Source organism: Dromaius novaehollandiae, chromosome 4 (assembly GCF_036370855.1).
Source record: "Dromaius novaehollandiae isolate bDroNov1 chromosome 4, bDroNov1.hap1, whole genome shotgun sequence".
Lineage (NCBI taxonomy): Eukaryota > Metazoa > Chordata > Aves > Casuariiformes > Dromaiidae > Dromaius > Dromaius novaehollandiae.
Window position 1 is genome coordinate 8,065,863 of NC_088101.1, and position 14,802 is coordinate 8,080,664.

The following is a 14,802-nucleotide window of genomic DNA, read 5'->3' on the forward strand; positions in this document are numbered from 1 at the left end:
TCCCTCCTGTGCGGCGCCGCAGCGGCCCCTGGCGGCGCCCGGCGGAGCCGCAGCGCCCGCCTGGCCACGGGGCGGCGGCCCCCTCCCCCTGCGGGGCTCCGGCTCCCCCCCGGCCCCGGCGCGGACACAGAGCAAGGCGGGCGCCCGCGGCCCCCGTCCGCTTCCCCGCTGCGGGCCGGGAGCCGGGGGCTCGGCTGGCCGCACACGCAGGGGGGGCGGCAGCGGGGGCAGGGAAGGGGCGCACGGCGGCAACGTGCGCCCCACAAACCCCGCCAGGGAGGCGGCCCGCGCCGCGCCGGGCGGGGCGAGACGAGGCGAGGCGAGGCGAAGCGGCCGGGGGCGGGTCCGGGCGGGCCGGCCGGCACTCCCCCGCGGCCGGCACACCGGCACGGCTCCGCCGCTCGCCTCCGCGGGGCTGCCGCGGCCCCGCCCGCAGCCGGCGGCCATGGGCGTGCTGCCGGTGCCGGCGGAGGTGCGCGCCATCCTGCTGGACATCGAGGGCACCACCACCCCCATCGCCTTCGTGCAGGTGAGGCGGCGGCGCGCGGGCAGGCCCCGGCACGCCCGGCGACCGTTAGCGCGGCGCCAACGGCCGTTGGCGCCGCGCTAACGGTCGCCGGGCGTGGCGGGGCCTGCCGCGGTTTTATTTTATTATTATTTTATTTTAACAGCCCTGCCTTCCCCTTTCCCTAGTCCTGTGCCAGCCTCGTTGTTTCCCCTCCCTCCACCCAGGTTTTTTTTTTTTCCGCGTGGGTCGTCCCCGAGGTTACGCGAATGTATTTGATGTGCTGTTGCGTGCGTTTTCCATCCTGTTCGCCCTTAGGAGAAGATATATTCTTACGGATAATTTAAAAAGTCGCTATTTTAGGGTGTTGTTTTTAAGGAAGGCGAGCCGCAGCTGCCTTTGAGACTTGCTCTCTTCCAAAAAAACTGTGTTAGTGTAAGTTTTGAGGGTGGTGTACCCCCCCACACACCCCGTGATGCGCCTCTGCTTGCAGAAATTCTTGCCTAGACCCCTAAAAGCCCCCTTTGCTGGCATGACATCTGTGCAAGGTAAGTACCTCTCTGGGAGCGGAAATCTGTGTTAAAGAGAGGGCCCGAGTTCCCTGAGGAAGGGTAAAAGCTTTACCCCTTCTCCGTTGTGCTGGGTAACGCTCAGGAGAAAACGCCTGGTTCTGCCTCACTTTGATCATTTGCCTTTTCTCTGAGGGCAGGGTTATAGGGAGCTACTCAAATCTGGGTAATACAGGGCAGCTTAGTAAGTAATTTCTTTTGAGGATAGGGATGTATCTAAGGCTCCTTGGCTTGCTTCAGGAAAAGCTTCCAGCATTGCTGTTGCTAGCAATGCTTTCCAGGTGCAAATCTAGCTGGAGCTGCAGCAGCTCACTTGAGTTTGTGGAGAGCCTGAAATAGTGTCTCTGGGTTATCGACTGCCTTTTCCCTTTGCAAGGGCGATAGTCGGCTGTCTAATGGGATCAGAGATTTGTCCGAGGTTTTTCCAGCATGCGTGGGAAAGGGGTCAGGGCACAGATACAAGGGGAAGTCAATGCAAGGAACAAATCAAGTGTACATCACTGGTGGCAAGCATGTATGAGTGACTTGCCTTTCCTAAGAGGAGGCCCAGAAGTTGTGCTGCTGCTAGTTTAGGTCCTGAACCCGAGGGAACTGACAGACTGCTAGGCCAGGAGGGTGTCTGGACAGACAGACTCTGTAAGCAGGCTATTAAATTTTGCAGGTTTCCCAGCAGCTGTGGGCCCCTTCTCTCCCAGAGGTTCGTGGGCCCTAGCCCAACTGCTGTCTGCCATGCCTTTAATAGAAGGGAGGAATTTCCTTGTACTTGGGAGATTGAATGGGCGTTATGTTAAGACTGCTCCTGTCGTTAACCTTCATCTCTCTGTGATACCTTACAGCTTTTGGTGGATATTTTCTGCCGCTAGTTTACATTCCGCTTTAGAATAGCGGAGGGTGCTTTGTGACCCTCGTAATGCATGGAGGGGTGAATGCGCTTGCAAGACTTTCTAGGTCTTTCTGTTAACACAGTTTAACGGATGAGCAGAATGACCTACATATTTCCTTTCTATGCTCTTCCAGTGCTCTTGAAGAGACTACAGATTTAGATAGCGTTACAGCTGCCTCCCTTCCCTTGGCATGTTGTAATTTAAACAGCTTCAACAACTCACATAATCTAACAGAGCAGGGAAGTTGCTTACAACCACCTAGGAGCCAATTTGTTGTCATGCTAATAACTGATACCTGCAATATGCCTGAGAATTTTTCCTAGCTGAAGTCTTTTTGTTGCAGGGAACCAAATGAATTGTGGCTCTCCATTTACTGAAAATCCTGAAAACACTTGAAAGAGTTTATTTTACTAGGACTTTCAGTTCACCTCTGCTATTTTTATTTGTCTTCAAAAGATTCACTGTTGGTTCTGCAGGCATTTTTTTCTTGAATAATTTTATTTAATCCTTTCTCTAACATTAGAATTTTTAATATGAAAAGGTAACAAAATAAAGCGAGTCATTTAATTGGTGGATTAAGCAAAGATGCTAGGCCTCTAACTTGTGCATGCTAGGTGCCACCAAATTTTTTTTTCTGGGTCCACTGTGGCAGAGAAAGCAGATGGCAGGGGAGAGGTGTACTTTGATAAACTAGGGTTTAGCCTCTTTATCCTAGAGCCTAAACTAGCCTCTAGGGTTTGCCAGATTTCTTGTCAAAGAGCCAACTGTTACTGAACTTTGGGAATTTTGCCATGCAGACTATCACCTTAGTTGCTTGAAATCCTGCAAGCACTAATCACGGCGTGCTACTTGAACGTCAAGCTGAGAGTAAAAACACAACCTTTCTTATTACCTGGGTTAAGGCCACTGTAAGCGGTGGAGATGGGTTAGGAAGTCTGTGGAGCTGTCCTCCTTCCCGCAGCTGTCTCTCCATCCGGTGCGCTGGCTTTGTGCAGCCACTCCTGGGCTTTGGCGTTACAGAGGCGTCTGGCCAGCGGGTGGTGCTGCGAGATGGTAGCTCGGGCTTCCCAGCATGCCCAGGACTCGTGTACAGAGCCACAGGAGCTTTGCATCGTGCCAGTCTGGGTCTCCTGCTTCAAAAGAAAAGAATTGTGTCAATTTACTAAGGTTTAGAGCAGCCCTGGGGAAACTTATTAAGGGTTTCCAACCCTCAGCAAGAGACCTGTTGAAAGCTAAGGCCTTGGAGAAATAGACATTTTCATAGGATGCCAGGAGTCTTTCTTCCACACAAACTCACAGCTTTTGAAACTCAGCAGATCATTTTCTGGGGTCAGTCTTGAAATTTGTAAGTGATCTGTCACATTTGCTGTTCATCATTGTAATTTTCACACAGGTATCATTTCTCGGACCACAGACCAACACGTTTGCCAGCAACGCGCTCTTCAGGAGTTCAGCTTCAGCTTCCAGTGCTTTTTATGATCCACTCAGTCCCCAAATACACTGAGTTTACAGAAGCTTTCACGCACAAGTGAATATTGCAAAGACTTATCTCATGCCTGTGTCCTCTTCCTGTAGGAACACAGCCACGGTGTGCCTTACTCACAGTACCTGCTCGCTGTAAGCACCTGGCAGAATACTTTTTCTGGCCTCAGACGAACCCTTCCAAGAGAGTTGTTGCACAATCTGCATTCACAAAACCTTGCTCCTTAAGGATGCCCCATCAGAAACCAGCACAGGTTTCCCACGGGCTTAATTGCAACCTCCTTATCCCCTTTCCGCATAAGTTTTCAGCTACGAATACAATTAATCTGGTTCTACTTCAGTCCTCTAAAGACATCATACTTAGCTAATTTTTAGAGTTTGAGTCTTCTGTCATACTGAAGTCCCTCCTGGAAAAAGGAGGGGAGAAAAAATAAAAAAGAGGAAAAGGAAATAAAAATCCTTAAACTCCATGCAGACAAACTGATCCTGTTCAAAGGACGTGAGGTCTTGGCACTCCAGTGCTCAGGAGTTGCCCTCTGGGGAGAAAATGAATTTCGGCATTAGTACATGGTTAGGAGGGCAGGATACGCCTGCAGAGCTGCTGTTCCCCCACAGCCCAACCTCCCCAGGTAGCAGCAGGAAACTCGCCTACGGAGTGAGGGTAGCATTTGATTCAGACTGTCATTTTACATTCCAGTTGCTGACTTGTTTCTAGACTGTTATCCCATTTGTTACCACTTAGCAGGAAGAAATCTTTGGAAGTGCTGTTTTTGTTTTCTTTCCAGTCTGCTTTCCCTGGGCACGTACTCATCTTTTTCTCTCTAGCAAATAACTTGTACTAGGCAGTCCCATCCGCTCACTCCCATTTCAGCCACTAAAAATAAACACCGGTATAATTCTCCGTACTGACTCAGTCAGATATTCTCGCTGGCCTTGAGGCAGGACACTCTTGCTATTTTCGCATGACATCAGTGGACTCGCGGGGGCAGTGCCTCTTCGTCGTGGCGTCAGGTTGCCTGCAGACTCAGGAGGACAAACATGAAATTGTGTGTTCTATTTGGAAATTCTTCTTTGCAAGTGTGAGGGCAAGAAATGCTGCTTTTAAAAAGAAATCAGGACCTTTTGAAATCCATGTTGTAAGAGAAGTTGCACAAAGGCATCAAGTCAGTTCCCTTTCCCAGTGGATACTTTTTAATTTCCTACCAAATCTAAAAGATACCTTGAAACTTACTGAGCTCACATAAAGGAAATGAGAAAGCAGCTTCAGGTATGACAAGACTGTTGATTTCCTTAGGCAAGTTTATGGGCTTTTTCTAGGCTTTTGAAAAGATTTTCCTTTCCCCCACATTTACATTGCTTTTAAAATAAGCAACATGGGAAACGGATTACGTTGTAGTAATTGAAAATGTAGGAGTCTCGTTGCTACACAATGCTTTCAGGAACACTTCTATTTTAATTAAATAACAAGTGTGGGCATTTGAGATGGTTCTTTTAATTAATAGCTTGGCCAGTTTTTTGCTCCTGTACGTCATAGAGAAGCTTCAGCTTAGAGCTATGGCCAGTATTGCCTGGAACTCAGTTGACTGAAACAGTGACAGTAAAATGAAGTCAACTCACTTCCCATCATTCTCCACTCTGTGACAATGTTAAAGGTGACATACAGAGAGGAGAAAAATAGCACTGACTTTCTTTTGCTTCAGGAGAGACCAGTTACGTCTAATTTCTTCCCTACTCTTCCCCATCCCAAGTTTTTCACAGTTAAGGAAAGTTCAGTTCTTTATGCGATGAGACAGTATCACTGTTGATGGGAGGAACACTGAACTGAAAATTCAAGGTATCAAATAATAAGAAACTGAGAAGGAAAAATGCTTTTATCCAACTGATTAAAGTAAAAAATCTGAGTGACTATGGAACACTTTGAAGAAAAGATTTCTTCAAAGTCCGCCTAATTCCAATAAAGCTCTATAAATCCAGCTTTCTGTTCACTAATGCCTTTCCACCCACCAGCAAAACCAAGAAAGTCCGAACAGTCATATTTCCCCAAGAAAAAGCTGAAGTGTGCTCTCAAGTCCTCATCTTCTAAAAGTCCAGGGTTGGGGCAGCAGAGCCAAATCCTCAGTGCTGCTTTGAAATGACCCCTCATCCATCCTCTGTACCAGAGGAACGAGCTCCCTGCCCATCCTCTCGTCCCGAGGCTCCTCCTTGGCTCAGGGGTGTTATCTCCTAACACACCTGGCTGCTGCTTGTGGCTTTTCAGTCATGAAACGCTAGGAATGAAAAGAACTTGTAATTATTTCTGGTTGCCCTTGAGATCCCAGATGTCTGTGATTACCTTGTGACAGTTTTTCCTACTTCCATTTTCTTTCATTTGGAAGCCTGTTCTATGGAGTTCTGTGCTACTGAACGAGACTTTTTCTCAAGGACACTGTATATACAGTTCTCTAGCTTGGGTGACAAGTTGAATTTCATTCCAGAATGACCTCAGCGAGGACAAGGGCCCCATTAAAAACAGAGTAGTATAACTTGTCACTGCAGAGTATGTCAGCAGTCAGCCTTGAAATCCTGAGCTTTTGGGAACTCACAGTCACATTTGCCATTTGAGAGAGTTAACATTTTTAGGCAAGTCCAGGAAAAGGTATGACCCATCTGTTCATTCTCAGAATGAACTAGACTGTTGTTGTTAAAGCCACTCCAACTGCTTTCTCTGCTGAGATTTGAAAGTTGCAGCTACATAAGCTTTTGTTCAAAAGAAAAAATCCATATGTACTAAGCCTGCTTCAAGGTTAGTGTTGGCCTGAAAGCAGACAGACAACTTTGGCAGAAAGTTTTGTAACTTGTGGTACTGCAGACAAAGTGTGAGTGGGGGAAATAATCATACTCGCCAGCACGTGTGCATGATCACTTTAAAACCCAGTCAGACTTACCTGCGTCAGATTAAACAAGCTGCCTGTTTCTGTTATGTGCTCCTAGGACACCTTGTTCCCTTACATCAAAGACAACATTAAGGAGTATCTGCGTGCACACTGGGAAGAGGAGGAGTGCCAGCGGGATGTCGGTCTTTTGAGGAAACAGGTTGGTTAACTGAGCTATGTAACATCTTGATGTATTTTTACTGCCTACCTGGGACTTCAGGTCACTCAAACTCCCCTGCAGTCGCTCCAAACAAACCAGTGGGCCTTCTCCGTCCCCCGTGGAGGCTAGTTCCCTCGAAGGCCTGCCTCTCTCTGACCGGGCAGTGGACCCCAGAGCCTGGGGTTGTCGTGCAAGAACATCTGCTGCTTGGGTGGTAGCTCAGGCACAGCAGGAGAGCTTCCCTCAGCTCAGCATGGTGCCTGCATGGTGCCTTTTCCTTGCTGAACCTGCCACCTGCAGCCTCCGGGCACCTGTTTGGGAGGAAGCATGGAAAGCAGTTGGCAGAGGACTTGTCCTGTGTGGGGTAGCATATCCTGGCCCTGTATGGTGGAAAAGCCTCAATTTGAGACCTGTAGCTGTCTGAAACCAATGCAGGGATTTGCTTCTTTGCCTTTATTTCAGTAATTAAACACTTAAGCAAGTATAATCCTCATTAGACTATTTACAGTACAACCACAGCAGTGCTAATTGTTAGGTTTGGAAAGTCCAAAGCACGTGTTTCTAGATCCCACTGAATTATGAACTCTCCACTTAGAAAAGATTCAAACCATATCATAACCCTCCCTGACTTCCTGTCCTTAATGTGAAGCACAGTGTCCTGCACTTAGGAAATGTGTTAATGCAAATAGTAGACTGCTTTCCTAAACTGATGTCTTGACACTACTCTGTCTCTTCCCCCACCTCTTTTTGTGATTCATGATTTCCAGGCTCTAGAGGACTCCAGTTTGGATGGAGTTGTACCAATTCCTTTAGAGAGCGGAAGCGGGGAAGAGGAACTGGAGCGGGTTATCCAGGCTGTCGTAGACAACGTGCGCTGGCAGATGTCTCTCGACAGAAAGACCACAGCACTGAAACAACTGCAAGGTCATATGTGGAGGGCAGCCTATGCAACTGGACATGTGAAAGGAGAGTGAGTAACTTCTGCATTTGAAACCTTTCCCTGGAGTAGCTGTATGAAGTCCCAGAAACAGCCCCACATACACATTTAAATAGGATAACTGCCTAAGTGGAGAAGCAAATATTTTTACTTTCAGTGGTGACTTAAGCCAGGCCACTGCTGCTGTGGAACCAGCCGCAGTCGTTTCATTTCCAGACTGGATCTTACAATGAAACCCAAATCCGTTGAGTTTAATCTTTGCATTCTGTGAACCGATATCTTACAGTGACCTAGGGACTGAACAAACTGTCCCAGTCTCCACTGGGAAAACTGCACGGGGGTGAGGGTTTCTCCTTAAGGAAAAATCAGCACGTACGTGCTGGGAAACAGCTGGTTCTGCAGGCACCAGGGCAGGGTCTGTAAAGGAGAGGGGATCTGAGAAACAGAACATCTGTGGGAACGCACATAATGGAGGCGTGACACAGGGCAGTTACACTTGCACAGTTACTGGAACATTGACCCGAGCCAAGTATCTTCCACTGTAAAAAGTCAAAAGATTTCTCTGTATTTCTGTACAGAGATTTCTTCCTAAATCAGGAGACTGAGGCACAAGTATGAGCTTTCCACATTTCTGTCCAGTTTTTTTCCTCTCTCTCTTTTTCTGTCTTTGATAACAAAACTAAAAAAGCTGCGGTTGCAGGAGTAACAACCTTGACTGCCTGTGGGTCAGGTTCTTTTACTCATTTCCTCCTGCATTGTCTCTTACCTGAGTACCTCTTGCCTTTCCACTTCTTTTTGTCTTCCTGGCTCCTCTTTGTGTTTCAGCCATAACCCACGGGTATGTAAGTAGGGACCACCAGAGTTAAGCATAATCCTCTTATTTATATCCAGAGGCATTTGGTTAAACTATGCAGTTCAGGTTCCTAAAGTGGTAAAATAGGTCTTTCAGTTTGAGGTATTTTGCCAAGGGGAAATGAGGAAGAGTCAAAAGAGCACAGAAGAAGATGTAAACAACCACCAGAAAAAGAAACAAGAAACAAAAGCAAGGGAGGAGGGGCAGCCATCCTGTTTTTTATTATTATTATTTTATAAACAGGTAGATTGCCTTTAGTTTGAAAAATAATTAAAAGTGTTTTGCTTTTGCTCTTTACATCTTACTGATCTTCAGGTAGGACCTGTTAAAAATACTTTTACTCAGGGCTATATCGTGGACAAACATTTTTAGTGGCCCAAATATCATGGAGCCAGCCTTGCCCACTTAGCAGTAAACAGCAAGTGAGATGTGCTCTGCTAAAATCTCCCCCTCACCAGACTATATCCAGCACATCAGTAGCTGAAATCTAGGCACTCAACTCAGCACACAGAAACATGAGGGTGGCTGGGAGTTTTTACAGGTGCTCTATGGCCTCAAAATATTTTCTGCTGACACGAGATACATTTAGTAAGTAACTATACCAAAAAAAGAAAAGGGGAGGGAACCATTTTTTTTTTTAAATGCCTAGCACAACAGAGTACTGAGCATATGGTCAAGAAGTCAGAGATGAGGAAAGGTCTAGCCAATGGCTAGAAGGCTGTTAAAGTCTCAATCTTTTGGCATCTGTTTTGGAGTCCTGTTTCTCCAGGCACTACAGGTGCTCAGATCCCCTTCTCAGGGCAGTACCTTTGGGCCTTAACTCATGTGGCCACATGCAGTTGTGCAGTATAGGGGGGAGGGCTGGTGTTTGAACTTGGATGTAAACTAGGTTCCCAGAGGATCACTTTTCCTCCCTCTCCTCTCTCCATCCTTCTGCTGCATCAGACTCAAGCCACTTCCCTGCCCTTTTAAGGCTGTTGGTTGTCTTTCCTCATCAACCACCGTATGTACTGTCGAGGTACTTATGTCAGCTCTGCTTTGTTACTCCTTAGCATCCTTTCGGCTTCAGTTTTCCCCAGCACACTGGTGATCTCTCCCCTGCTGCTCTGCTAAGTGTCCTTCCCCAGCTGCCCCTTCAGTGCCTCCCCATAGCGCAGGGGCTGTCAGCACTCTCGCTGTGGGGTGGTCAGTGCACCCAGGCTGCTGGGTGTTGTACGTGTTCACATCTGCTTCCCTCATCCGCTGCCCTTCAGCTTGTGCTGTGGGCCCCTGGGGGTGAGACAGCTTTTTTTTTCTGTAGCACCAAGCAGTGCAGGGCCGGAGGCATAGGGGGAGGGATATATGCAAGGCCAGAGGCATAGGGGGAGGGATGCAGATGCCTAGTGATCAAGAGGGGTCGATTCATCCCCCTGCAGTGAAGTTAAGGCAGAGACACATTTGAGCCACTGCTGTAAAGCTTGAACTGGTCACTGAACTGACACACTGTTCTGTGTCCCTTAAAAACCCTCCTTTCCTGGTTTGTTCTCTGGCTTGTAACAGTTCACAGAGAGGTGCTCAGTTAGTGCTTGCAGCTGCAATCTCATCTCGGCTCCTCTCTACGCATGTTTGGATGGGTTTCCCTGTTCAGACAGAGCTTATGGGCGTAGCTCTTACCAAAAACTAAACCTTCCCAGCGCACGAGGCAGGTAGGGTTCAGGATGCAAGAGCTTGCCTTCTTCTCTGTTCTCCCCCCTATTCCTCCTTCCTGTAGAAAAGTGGCTGGAGGCCACATTCCCAAGCCCTTCCTCCCCTCTCCAAACTGAAGGGGGCTGGAGAGGCTCCTGCCAAATGTCTGGAACAGCTCATCAGAGCTGCCGTCTGTGTAGCCATCAATGAGCTGCTCAGTCAGCTGGAGCTAAGAATATATTACGGGCTGCGGAAATACTCTCCCTAGTTGCAGAAACCCTGGGCAGATTTAAAAAGTCCTTGCTGGTACTGACGGGACAGTTTTCACAGTGCATGGCTAAAGGTGTCTCCCCCAGGTGTATCTGGGTTTGTCCTTACCTGCTGCCCTGTGTTGCTTCAGAGTCTTTGAAGATGTGGTTCCAGCCATCCGGAAGTGGAGAGAAGCAGGGATGAAGGTCTACATCTACTCTTCAGGGAGCGTTGAAGCCCAGAAGCTTCTGTTTGGCTACTCTACAGAAGGTGATATTCTAGAGGTAGATAAGATTATCACTTTCCTTACAGATTCTCCATCTGCAGAGCAGTTCCTTCCTAGAAGCGGGAGGGTACGACTGCTCTTCCTGTAATGCTTCAAGAATAGAGCCTCAGATAGAAAAACAGCAGTGGGCTTGACGCAGAGTTCAGCTCAGCCAGTTGAAAACGCTAGCTGGATTCTGCGTCCCCAAGTTATCCGCCAGTGAGAGCAGAAAGCATGTCCAGCAGTCAGCAGCAGTGTAGTTAACACAGTTGGGCAGGGGTTTGGGAGAGGACTATTGTCCTATTTCAGGCATATCCTCTCTGCTTAATTTGGTCCCTGTTCTGGAAAGTCCTGCAGAAAAAGACAAGCTGAGCAGAGTGCCATAAGGAATAGTGACAAGCACCTGTTCTCACAGAGCTTGTGAACATCTCTCTCTAACTTAAAGACAATGAGAAAACCTCTGTAAAACTCCTCTCCGTACAGCTCCGCCTCCTCACTATCCTGTCAAAAGCAGCACATTTGCCCACGGACATGATCTGCTCAGTGCCAGGGCTGACAGCTGGCTGTTGGCCCCTGTTGTGGTGGAAATGAAAGGGGAACTCCCTGTAGCTCTGCTCTTCAGATGGTGTCCAGCAACTGCTTTTACTTGTCTTTCTCTTTCAGCTCTTCGATGGCCACTTCGATACCAAAATAGGCCCCAAGGTAGAAAGCGAGAGCTACAGAAGGATTGCTGAGAGTATTGGGTGTGCAACTAACAACATCCTCTTCCTGACTGATGTCCCTCGAGGTGGGTGGCCTGCTGGCTCTTGTGTTGGGGGGAGGAAGGTAGTCTTCAGCCACGTGTTGCTAACTTGCCACAAGCACCCCAGAAATGCTGCAGCCTGCCTTGCTTCTGTGGCATCTGCCTAGCCGCACTGCCCCGCTCCTTCCTTAGGCTTTCAGGCCCTCAAGCAGCAGCAGCTCTGAGTGACACTGTGCACTGAGGGAAAATGGATCAAGTTGAAAACCTTGTGCCAGGAAGCAAGGGGAGGCTGTTAAAGCGGAGCATGTTGTTTGCTGAAGCAGTTGGCATGCCCCGTTTACGAATACAGTCAGGGGTTTTCATGAGTCGTGCTCGATTTCCACTGGGACCAGACCCCATCTGCTGTGCTGCTCCGTCCCGTGTAGAGCATGGTTCTTTGTGCAGTTGTAGGAAGACTAGCACAGCAGCAGGAAGACATGGCTCCAGGGGTCGACTCCTAGGGAGCCAGGCCCAGGGAGCTTCTTCCCTCCCCTTACCTGGGAACATCTTTCTGGCAGAAACGGCACTGGATCGAGGTCTGGGTCCAAGGCAGCTCAGTCCCCAGGAGTCAGTCCCTATTCCCGCCTGCGAGTGGGAGCTCGCAGTTACGTCCTTCCCCCTCTATAGTCTCCCCGTTGGCTCTTGCTGTGCTTGGGGAGCAAAGGAAGTTTGGGAGAACTGACTTCTGGCAGGAGGCGAACCGGGCAGATTTCACTGGGGCAGCGTTTGCTGAACAGGTTGTTCCTCACCAGCTGTCCCCTCAGGGACCACCTCTCGCCAGCAGGAGTACAGTGCCCTCAGCAGAGCAGCCGGCACTCGGCCTTGGGCTGCTTGGCGTCCCTCAGCGGGCTCTAGCAGAGCTGCCACCGTTCCCCTCTGCATCCACACACCCAGGACTGTGTGCAGCCCTCGTAGGGGATGTGACCAACACTTCAGTGTTGCAGGGGATTTTTCATCTCTGCTCTCCCCTCTCTCTGTTTCAGAAGCGAATGCTGCCGAGGAAGCGGATACCCACGTGGCTGTGGTAATCAGACCAGGCAACGCAGGACTGACAGACGACGAGAAATCGTATTACAGTCTCATCTCATCTTTCACTGAACTTTTCTTGCCTTCCTCCACTTAGGGAAAGGGTTGCATGCACAGAAGACTGTGCTTCACCTCAGTTGTCCTTGTCTAACCTTAGTTAACTATGTAATCAGGATTTAAAACCAAACCCACATCATGTATTGGACCCACAACTACGGCAGGTGTGGAGAGAACAGCGTGAGGTTCCTTATGCACTAGGACTGAGGCCTGCAAAAGCCCACCAGAGCTGGGAACAGTCTGAGGAGCAGCACCCATAAACCTTGCTTTTCCTTCACTTTCGGGCTAGGAATTAGCCCAGAGGATGCTTCCCTCCGTATCGCTCGTTGCAACCTGGTGCTGAGAAGCCCCACCATGAGCTCTGTCCTTCTGAAAAGCATTCTGCAAAGCTTGCATCCCAGAGGGGCTGGTGGGGGTTATGGGGAGAGACGAGCTTCACCCTGTAGATGGGATTTCTGCCTCTCGCACTAAGTTAAAACTTTCAAAGTTAGGTCCATATATTTTTAGAAACTAAATTCTAAACCCACCTCACAGCACTGCCCAGTGGTGCTGGGCCGTGGGTCCAACCGGCTGCACACCAAAGTCAGCATGGCTGCGTTTCCGACGTGCTTCCCTTAGCAATAACCTGTCGAGCTCCTCCTCAGTAGCCAAGATCACCTGTCATGCATTCATGGCACTAGTCAGCTGAGAGCAGCCCTTTATAAATAATTGCTGGTAATGGATGCATCCTGCTGCATTTATTGAGAATTAAAACTCAGACCTTTTCACACACCTTGCCTAAATTGTGCCAATTTATACCAGATGTTCATGGAGCTTTTCCTACTGTAGTAAATAAAAACACAAGTTTGCTTTCATTGTGTTCACTCTATTGCAGTATTTAGCTTTCCTGCCTATCAGTGACCCCATCACTTAAAGACAACTTCTTTTTTTTAAACTTGTAAACACATCATTTTTTTTTGCTTTCACCCTTTCTGGTCCAGTCTTTAAGGCAGACTAGCCTGTCTTGCAGCAGAAGCAGCATTACCACCCAGATCATCTTATGATTTCAAGAGGGACTCAGTGGGGTGTGAGGGCGAGAGGCACAACTAGACTACGGCAAGTAATAGCAGTAACGGGCAGCCTGAAACCCTAAGGCCCCCTCTCACGCTGCTGGGACTTTGTGCCTACGTATCGTTTTCTGCTTACGGATGTCAGTATGGGTGTGTGAGAGCCTGCACGCACAGCTCTGGGGATGAGATGGCCAAAACAGAATACAAACACTATCCTGAACTCTGATGTACGTCTACAGATGTCCCTGTTGAGGCTGCTGTATAGACAACAAGCCAGAGAAAGGCATTTGGGGAGGAACTACATCCTGCCAGCACTGTCCTTCTAAAACGCTGATGGTAGCAGGTAAGGCTGGGAGGCAGCTAGATGCAATGCCTTGCTGGGCTGTGTAATGAGTGTGCTCTGCTTCCTGGAAAGAGCCTGCTAATTAGCAACTATTACAATAAGTGTATCTGCATGGCTGAATAGTCCCTGGCTTCGGTACTGTTAATTTGTATCATGACGGTGTAAATACTCACCTTTTGTTCTGCCTTTTCCATCATAAAACTGTGCATGGGGTATGGGAGAAAAATAAAACACACTTTCTCCATAAAAGCACTTTATTTAGTGATCATGTTTCTGTGTGTATCAGTAGTCATTTAGCTGTACTGAAATGTGCTGTTAGAAATACGGTAAGAAATGTACAGAATTATCACCAAAAACCTGAATTTCAGTTTGGATTGCATATAGGAAAAGGAAAAAAAAAAACCAAAATCACAAACATCATCTTTTTTTCCTTTGATAAAATTCCAAAATATAAAATGATAAAACTGAAAGTAGTCCTCGATTTTTAAAAATGTCACAGTGGACTATTTACAGTAAAACACCTTTAAAACAAAACACTGTTCTCTGCTCCGTATGCATTGAGTGTGTGTCTGTGTAAGAGAATCCCCATCAGTGTTTTTTGGTCCCCTCCTGCCCTCGGCCCAAGGACGGCTCTCCTTGGCGCTTTCCGCCACGAAAGCTTCCCGCTAACGACACAGCTAAAAGGAGGGAGGGGGGGAGCCTTTAGCAATCCAGTGTAAACCCTTCGTTCACTGGAGCTGCCCGAGAGCAAGTTTTGGCCCAAGACATACAAAGAAAAGGGCTGGTTGAAAGCTTTCTCTTTCCGCTATTTTTGACAGTTTTTCTTCATCATCTCTGCTTTCAGCAGAGGACTCTGACCTTTGCAGAGCACTGAATTCCCCTGTGCCTTTTCATTTCTGCTTATTTTCCTGCAGGGATGACAAGATGCCCCATGTCAGCTCAGCCAAGAGATGCAAAGTTTAGCTGAGCCTGACTCGCAGGGGAAAAAAAACAGGAGTGATGCTCATGTGAAACAGCTCCCTTCTCCTCTAGCCAACACAGCAGCCTTCCCAAACTCAGGGGATT

At 48.3% G+C, this 14,802-nt stretch overlaps 1 protein-coding gene across 1 annotated transcript; it reads left to right on the top strand.

Moving 5' to 3' along the window:
• Window positions 1-101: 101 nt before the first annotated feature.
• ENOPH1 (enolase-phosphatase 1) lies at window positions 102-13,199 on the top strand. Its single transcript, XM_064510332.1, has 6 exons — window positions 102-529; window positions 6,411-6,512; window positions 7,280-7,482; window positions 10,368-10,500; window positions 11,145-11,268; window positions 12,246-13,199. The coding sequence occupies exons 1-6, from the start codon at window positions 446-448 to the stop codon at window positions 12,383-12,385; spliced, it is 786 nt and encodes a 261-aa protein (XP_064366402.1). The 5' UTR covers window positions 102-445; the 3' UTR covers window positions 12,386-13,199.
• The last annotated feature ends 1,603 nt before the right edge of the window (window positions 13,200-14,802 follow it).

Coding starts and splice junctions, on each gene's coding strand:
- ENOPH1 (XM_064510332.1), top strand. CDS start 446: ATGGGCGTGCTGCCGGTGCCGGCGGAGGTGCGCGCCATCCTGCTGGAC. Junction 6,513..7,279: donor TCGGTCTTTTGAGGAAACAG/GTTGGTTAACTG, acceptor CATGATTTCCAG/GCTCTAGAGGACTCCAGTTT. Junction 7,483..10,367: donor ACTGGACATGTGAAAGGAGA/GTGAGTAACTTC, acceptor GTGTTGCTTCAG/AGTCTTTGAAGATGTGGTTC.